We start from the raw sequence: 9,176 nt of genomic DNA, 5'->3' as shown, positions 1-9,176 counted from the left end.
TCTCTCTCTCTCTCTCTCTCTCTATAGATATATAGATATATAGTTATATATATACACACGCAGGCAAGAAATAGTGTAAATAAAAATCAAATCAAGCATCCATAACACAATAAAAAGGTGGGTTGGTATAAATACATATAGAAAGCTGCGGGAATGAACCAGAACGAATGATGTTAGGCATGTGAACACGGTAGCAATTTAGAAGGATGATAGAAAGATGGAAAAAGAAGGAAAAGAAAAAGGGGAACAAGTGCCTCTGCTCTACGTTGAGCTCTGGATGATGACTGGACGAAGGAACGGGTTTGGCGGGCGACTAGTCGGACTTGTCTCCGTCTTCCTCGCGGTGGCTGTCAGAGGTCTCACGTGTGCTCTTGTCCTCTTTGGCCAGCTGGGCCTGAGATGCCAGGATGCTGGAGAGGGAGAAGAGGCCGGAGCTGGAGGTGACAGCGGGGAGGCCGGCCGGTTGGCTGAGACCGAGAGGGAGAGGGGTCATGGGCAGCGCCAGCCCCTGCAACTGAGAGAGCTGGTGAGCCTGGAGCTGCTGCTACAAAACACACACATACAGTGTTGTTACTTCCGTAATATCATACTTTTTATTACACTTACTTAGTTTACCTTGCACTTGCTTATACAACATAACTGTAAAATATAGTTTGATTGGATGAACTAGCAAATTCTAAATTAAATGAATCAAATCTATACACACTTCCATTCAAGTTTGTGGTCAGTAAGCTTAAAAGTTTTATTCAGCAAGGATGCATTAAATTGATCAAAAACAAAAGCACAGATATGTATAATGTCACAAAAGGTTTCCATTTCAAATAAATTCTGTTCTTTTGGACAATCATAGAAATTTTAAAATATATTAAAAAAGGATTCTAAAAACAGTTATTCTAAATTATAATATTCAACTTTATAAAACGGTTACTTCCAGTCCTTGATTCTGATTGGTCAATAGCGGTTTTATTCACGATAAAACACGGCTATGACCGCTTCACCCAACAGTTCTAGTCACAATACCCTTAGCAACCACTCCTAGCAACGTAAACATATGTTCGCAATTGATATTGTTCATTGAAGCAGATATTATAGAGGATTGTGAGAAAGAGAGAGATCGAGAGAGCGTGTGTATTACCTGCATATAGATATAGCATTTTCCTTGAGGTCAGTCCTATGTTCATAAAAAAAAAAAAATCAGTTTGAATGTCTGCTGCAATATCTTGTCCTTTTAACAGCCAAGGGGTTTTCCCGTGCCCGACACTGACAGCGCTAGTCAAAGCATTTGTCAGTTGCGTCTTGCTCCGTGTTCACAAGTTTCAGCCCTTTCAATAAAAAAATCTTCGCTACTGAGTGACTCACTCATAAAGACGGTCTTTGACGCCATCTAATGGTGTAATACCAGTTCCGTTCACGGTCAGGGACAATTTTTTTTAGCGGAAGGAAGGCTTTTAGTGATTTTACTTCATGAAAGCTGCTTTGAAATGTATTTTTTGGTTTCATATTTGTATTGTGTGGTAACCGTTTTATAAAAGCAATAAGGTACTCGAGGCTAGTGCTGTATTGTGAATAAGTCACGACTCCGCTTTTCTTAAATAAATGCAAACTTGGTGAGAATAAGACACTCTTTTAAAAACAAAAAAACATTTTTACCAACCACAAACTTTTGAATAATAGCATCCATTTATCTATTTGACCCATGTTACTATAACCGTTTACTGTGATTAAGTATTAATATTAATAAAAGCAATGAATTATTGAACACTGGTACATTTAGATCATTGCTGTTATATGATAAAATAGGGTCTTTTATGTTTTATTTAATACTCTCTTAATTGTGGCAACAGCATGGGCTTTCACAGCTTTCATGTTATTTATAATATTGTTTACTCCATTTACACTGTGGTTATTTAACTTCATTTTTGCAATAGTTTGGATTATCACTGTACAAATCAAAAGCTGCAAACATTTTTGCAATATGAATGTAATTTGTCATGCACTGTAAAAATATATTTTTTAAAGTTGTAAATAAAACAAAGATGACTGGTGTACTGTATATTTTACAAGAAAATGCGTTTTAAAAAGTGTTTAATTCAATGTTACTTGCCATTTCTTTGTAATTATTTGTGAAAATTGTTTCTACATGTTAACATATTCAGAGAGCCATATAAATGCATAGCAACAATGCACAAAAATAATTAAAAGCCTTTCTTTATACATAATTAGACTGCCATAAACCCATTCAGATCCATTTCCATAAACATAGCCTTCTGTTTAAACATGTATGTCGCCCACATGAGCCCCGCACATGCACACACACACACACTTTACCCGTATGATGGAGTTCATCTCTGGTGGGGTGACCTGTTTGGCTCTCTCTATCGCCCCCAGAACCTGCTGCTGGTGCTGAAAAAAAAACCCAAACAGAATCACAATCACATCTCGTACTATATGCTCCTTAAGATCCCACATTCACATTAAAATCATTAAAATCCAATCAGACTAACTGTAAATGCGAAGTGTAATGCTATAAACTAAACGCTGCTATCTCTCTGTACCTCTTGAGACAGGTAAGGCAAGACTTGAGCACAGATCCCATTTAATCTCTTCACGATCTCTGCCTGCAGGGAGAAACACACACACACACACACACACACACACACACACACACACAGCTCAGCAAATTCTTCCCTTTTAAAGTGGTCACAAATCCCTGTTATTTAGCTCCAAAAATTTAAAAAACAAAAAACACATATAATAAAATATAAAAATGATTATAACATATATAACCTATATATTTATACACTGAGTTTAATAAATTATATATAAGCTTGCCTTACTAACACTTTTGATGGCTCACAAGAAAATATAAACAAAATGTAATAAGAAAAATGACAATTTTATTTGATAAATTCTTATATATTCATATATATTTAGTTAATAAAACTGCCAAAAAAGAAATTGATATACAGATAGAGAAAGCTCATGTCAGGAAACGTGATTTTTCGGAGTACTGAAAAGCCTGCGAGAGCTTGAGAAAAAAAAAAAAAAAAAAAAAAAAGGGAAAAAGAAAAAAACATGCAGTGGGACAAAGAGAGAGGCAACAATAACCCTGTTTCAATAGCCTGCCATGCTGACACTTCATACAGCATGCAGGAGAGAGAGAGAAAAAGTGAAATGACTGCATACCAAACCCTGGCATGCCTTATTCTTTGCATTCATGCCCTGTATTTCTCTCTCGCACACACTCTTCGGTGGCTGGCTGACTTTTTAAAAACATATTTCACCTGTGTCACATAAAGGGGCAGGGACTGATGAATTGTGTTTGTGAGACTGGCTGCGGCAGAGGCAATGGCACGTGCTTAGATTTCGCTGTCTAACTAACCACTAACTCTTTGGCACACAGATGACACTATAGACATTATAAGCTTCTAAAAAGATCAACACTTATTGGAGTATTTCTGGAATTTTTTTTCACTCACTGCATGATTCAAATATACAAATTTATGTATTTTATATATATATATATACTATATTGCCAAAAGTATTGGGACAACCCTCCAAATCATTGAATTCAGGTGTTCCAATCACTTCCATGGCCATGTATAAAATCAAGCACCTAGGCATGCAGATGCTTCTACACACATTTGTGAAAGAATGGGTCGCTCTCAGGACCTCAGTGAATTCAAGTACCGTGATAGGTTGCCACCTGTGCAATAAGTCCATTTGTGAAATTTCCTCACTACTAAATATTCCATGGTCAACGATTAGTGGTATTATAACAAAATGGTGGAAGCAATTGACCGTTCGCAATGACCCGCCCCCTTAGTTACTGTTGTTATGTCCGACAAGCCATGGCACTCTCACACCACACATGTTCTCACGTAGAGCAAATACATCACGGAGCAAAGAGAACACTGACAACTCGCATACAAGACAGGAGAGAGCAAGTTACTTATGATATGAAAAAAATGTACTCAATATTTAAGAAATTTCAACAACAAAAAACATTTTGTGGCTCTTTAATGTGTCGTGATCGCAGTAGCGCCTCAGTTAAAGCTGCTCGTTAACTGATAATCTCTTCTAGTTCATTGATAAGCATCAAATTAACATGAATGAACAATAAAGGAAATGTTTCAACCACGGAAAGATGTCTGTACACACCGTTTTTCAAGTTCAAGTCCACCGATGTTAATCTACTAACTCTCCTAACTGCTTTGTCTGACAAAACAGCAGATTTGCTGATGTGATTGGTCAGATCGCCTGTCAATCAAACTTGCGGCGAAGGGTGGTAAGGCAACGTAAAAATCACAGAGTGGGGTCAGCGCATGCTGAGGCGCACAGTGCACAGAAGTCGGCAACTTTTTGGTTTATGGTGTGGGGTTGTTTTTCAGGGGTTGGGCTTGGCCCCTTAGTTCCAGTGAAAGGAACTCTTAAAGGTCCCATGGCATGGCATTTTTCTATTATTTTATAGTGTTTCCTGAGGTGTACTTATATTGTTAGTATGATTTTTACATCATAAAATGTCATAATTTAGAAATAAAAGGCATTTTGTCTATACTGCTGTTTGCCCTGTGGCTGACTGCCCTGTTTCAAGAGGCATGTCTGCTGTGAGACTTCATTAAAAACGCCCACTGTTGTGATTGGCTGACATCTTTGCATTTGAAATGAGCGGAGGGGCCGAGGTTTAACGAGGTCTACGACGCACGAGCTGCTGCCAGAGAGACGGATGGACCTGAGTTCACTTCTCATCAGTTCTCTCAGCATGTCTCAGTTCAGGGTGAACTGTTGTAGTTACAGCATTTACTTCAGGTTATTAGTTTATTTCTAGTCGGAGGGGCTGTCACTCATGTCAGAAAGTTAGTAACTTTAGTAAATTATGGATCAGCGCTGACTCGAGACGCGAACCGTTTAGAACGATTCAGTCCGATTTGGTGAACTGGTTCGGTTCACTAAAAAGAACCGATTCAAAAGAATGATTCGTTCGCGAACCGGACATCACGGAGAGATTGCTAACAAAGTTATTTATAGTAACTACTGAGTTGTGAGAGCGCTGTCTGTCAGCGCGAGTTTATTGTGTTTGTATCTGAGAGTTCTGAATAAACACGAGTCCCAGTCACGCCGAGTCCGTCTTCATCATTATTCTACCAACTTTGTAACACATGCAATGTACCATTACAGCGAGATGAACGAGTTAGTAAGTTTGATTAAAGCATTATTTCTAGATGTGTTCCAATCATATGAAAAGCGTCAGTGACGCACATTGAGTAACTTACACAGCGCAAACAAAGACACAACAGCAGTAATCGAATGTAATCCAGTTTATTGTGGGGAAAGCTGGCTAGCCTAGCCGGATACCCTCACGCTTACCCCCCTTCTGCTTAATCTCACGCCGCGTTTGGTGCCTCCGCTGTGGGTCAGATGCAGTACTGGGGGTCGGGGATGTTGAAGGCCGAGCTTCGGCGTGCGTGAGGTTTATCTCTAAAGATGTGGTTCTGCCGATGTTAAGCAGAAACTCCTGACTGTATGCACATTTAAGAACAGATAGACGCGACGAGGACGTACAAAAACACTGACTCACAAGATAGAAAACACGAAAACACTGTTCTGTCGGGAGAGAGAGAAGCCGCAGTGTGTGCACGAATAATAAATAATTAGCTACACATAAGAAATCACTGATCACAGATCAGAAGGAACTGAAAAAAGACTTCTGTTTTCATTTGTACATCCAAACACTGAGAAACTGCCAGCATTCACTCGTTCACAATCCATGATCTCTCGAGCGTTTGCATGGGCGTGCCAGATTCTCTGGGCGGAGGAAAGGGAGGTAACCGTTCCTGCTTGGACGTCAAACCAGGAGACTTCAGGATTGGCTCGTCTGGCCTGTCATTTTCTCAAAGGCAGAGAAAGACAGCCAGAACTTGGTTTTACACCGATCAACATTTCTATCCACTTGGGGACAATATTCAGGCTAGGGGAACTCATATTAATGTTGAAATACCTCATAAAATGAAAATTTCATGCCATGGGACCTTTAATGCTTCAGCATACCAAGACATTTTGGACGATTTCAAGCTCCCAACTTTGTGGGAACAGCTTGGAGATGGTCCCTTCCTGTTCCAACATGACTGCGCACCAGTGCACAAAGCAAGGTCCATAAAGACATGAATGAGCGAGTTTGGTGTGGAGGAACTTGACTGGACTGCAACAGAGTCCTGACCTCAACCCGATAGAACAGCTTTGGGATGAATTAGAGCGGAGACTGTGAGCCAGGCCTTCTCGTCCAACATCAGTGCCTGACCTCACAAATGTGCTTCTAGAAGAATGGTCAAATTCATGAACACACTCCTAAACCTTGTGGAAAGCCTTCCCAGAAGAGTTAAAGATGTTATAGCTACAAAGGGTGGGCCAACTCCATATTAAACCCAACGGATTAAGAATGGGATGTCATTAAAGTTGATGTGCATGTAAAGGCAGACGTCCCAAAAATTCTGGCAATATAGTGTATCTGTGATGCAAAGCTGAATTTTCAGCATCATTATTCCTGTCTTCAGAGTCACATGATCCTTCAGAAATAATTTTAATATGCTGATTTGCTGCTCAAGAAACATTTCTTATTATCAATGTTGAAAAGAGTGCTGCTAAATATTGTGGAAAAGGTGGTAAATTTTTTGACAAATAGAAAGTTCAAAATAGAAAGTTTATGTAACAATGCAAAAGTCTTTTTCGATCGATTCAATGCATCCCTCCTGAATTAAAGAATTAATTTCTTCAACAACAAAAAATTTACATTGAACTGCAGTGTGTACAAATAATAATTTACCAAAAATAAAAATAATAGTAATTTATTACTTTTATTGAAATAGAGCAATCAAAAATGTTAGAAAGGCAAGCCAAAAAACTATTTCAGTGTTTTTTTTTCCATGTTCATTCAAAAGCTCCCAGCTATCACAGCATATAAAGTATAGTCAAATATGCCAAGAATAAACCAATTGGCATAAATTGTTAAAGGGTTAGTTCAGCCGAAAAATAATTTAGTGATTTATTTACCCACATGTTGTATTTAACCTGCAAGACTTTCGTTCATCTTCAAAAATATTAAAATATTTTTATGTCAATGGAGGGACAGTAGTAGGGTTGGGTACCGAAACCCGGTGCCAATATGCTGTCAGCGCTATTGCGGCTGCTGTATGTCATGTGAGAAACATGACGCGTCGCCATGGAATCATTAAGGCGATGCGTTCTAAAATATTTAGCCAGAGAATATGATCAGATTTCAAAATAAAGCTGAAGCTCGAAGCTGGTTTGTATTGTAGCATACCAAGAACACAGACTACTGCTGATATTATTGTAACTGTTATTTAGAGTTATATTAGGCTTGTTGTAGTTGGGTTAGGTGGCTTAGGTTTTACTGTGAATTTGTAAATAAGTCAATAATAATTTGTAAATAAGTAAATTGTGTTTTGTATTTATTTATATTCATACATTTAAGTATACATTAAACTTTTAATAAATGGTTCAATTTAAATAAAAAATAAATAAATAAAAAGCCATTTAATGTCATCCACCTCGTTTTGTGGCCTTTTTTTTTTTAAAGTATCGGTTCAGACACCGTTTAGGCACCGGTACCGTTTTAAAAGTATCGGTTTGGCACCGGAATCGAAAAAAACCCAAACGATACCCAACCCTAGACAGTAGTCGCTCAAATTTCAGTCCATTGAATAAAAGCCTAAACTGTTCATCATATAAAGCATTTATGAACTTTTTGAAGCGTTAGAGTGGTAGTTAAGTTGCTGTCTCTCAGATTTCATTTAAAAATGTGTTTTGAAGATGAAAGAAAGTCTTATGGGTTTGGAATGACTGAGTTGTAGTTGATTACTTTTTTTTTCCTCATTTTTGGGTGAACTAACCCTTTAAAGCATAATTTGGCATCCCACTGCCACTTCTGTGTTTAGACGGTCTCAAACTAAAAGCATCAGCATTCAATAACGTGCAAAAGTAATGAAGATGAACATCTGAGCGTGTAAACTGCCTCTGAGGGATGGCCGTAATTTCATCAGATTAGACGCAGAAGCGACAAACTCACCTGCTTGTGCATTTCGATATTCAGCCCATAGGACATCTCATAGTACTGCAAAGAAAAAAAAACTATGTCAGAGATGAACACACCATATTACAGCATTGAACATCTAGGACCTCAACGTAACATGTGCGGGCGTACTAGTGCGTACTACGTGCTAAAGTGTTGGCCTCGCTCATCATCCACACTTCAACGAGCAGCGTAACACAACCTCTGCAGCTAAACAAGACCGGGGAGCATCAGTGATGGAGCCAGAGTTGGATCAGGGTCGGCTTTTCCAAGCAGCAGTAGGTCCCTAAAGCAATTACCACCCACGCAAAGCGGACGCCCACCCTCCCCATCTTCCAGCGGGTGCGGACAGAGCGGGGGAACCCGATAGGCTATTAGAGGGAGGGAGGGCGCTCTGGCTGATGTGTGTGAGAGCAACGCCGCACAGATTAAATGAGATTAAGCCGCTCGACGGATCAATTAGAGGCGGAATATCAGACGGCAACACGAGGCCCAGGCCGGAGACAACGAGGTTAGAGCAGAGGGGAGGGAAGGAGGGAATATCATCGGGGGGGATGGAGGAGAAAAGAGAGAGCAGAGTATGGACAAAAGAAGGAATGGCAGACAAGGTAAATAGGAGAAGATGGGGGGTGGAAGACTAGAGAGGAGAGGAAGACAAAGCATACATGATGGAGCCTGAAGCATCATGGCCAAACTCAACCTGAAAGATTTTTGAGCCAAGTGCAAATTGTATCTTAGAAAATTTAATTATTGAAAGTAAAATATTCATTGAAACATAAATTGAAGAATTATTGAATACTTAAATAATAAATTAACAAATAGAATATAAATAATATAATATAATTGCCACACACTTAAGAACCGCTAAGTACAACAAAATATATATTTTATAGTTTTTAATAAATAAATAATATAATACAATATATAATAACTGCTAAGTTTGTAAATAAATAAACAATTTAAATATACATAATATAATATAATATATAAACAAAAACATAATATATAACAAGTTAATATAATATATAAGAATAAGAAAAGCCATATGTAAGAATCCTGGAATTTGTTTTATAAAATTATATATAAATAT

At 38.4% G+C, this 9,176-nt stretch overlaps 1 protein-coding gene across 2 annotated transcripts in view; it reads right to left on the bottom strand.

The window, feature by feature from the left end:
* Positions 1–313: 313 nt before the first annotated feature.
* Positions 314–9,176, bottom strand: part of tle5 (TLE family member 5, transcriptional modulator) — a gene marked incomplete at its 3' end in the record, with an annotated part of 46,909 nt that continues 38,046 nt past the window's right edge. Inside the window, exons 4-7 of one of the 2 annotated variants that reach the window (XM_079808567.1) lie at positions 8,084–8,128; positions 2,556–2,618; positions 2,329–2,403; positions 314–544 (exon numbers count right to left, since the gene is read on the bottom strand). In XM_079808567.1, coding sequence (XP_079664693.1) covers positions 314–544; positions 2,329–2,403; positions 2,556–2,618; positions 8,084–8,128 — 414 coding nt within the window. The remainder of the gene's footprint in view (positions 545–2,328; positions 2,404–2,555; positions 2,619–8,083; positions 8,129–9,176) is intronic. The other variant, XM_079808568.1, reaches the window with a different exon arrangement.

Source organism: Gobio gobio (genome assembly GCF_949357685.1).
Source record: "Gobio gobio genome assembly, chromosome: 24".
Lineage (NCBI taxonomy): Eukaryota > Metazoa > Chordata > Actinopteri > Cypriniformes > Gobionidae > Gobio > Gobio gobio.
The sequence above is the reverse complement of the archived record's forward strand: the minus strand, read 5'-3'. Positions and strand labels throughout refer to the sequence as shown.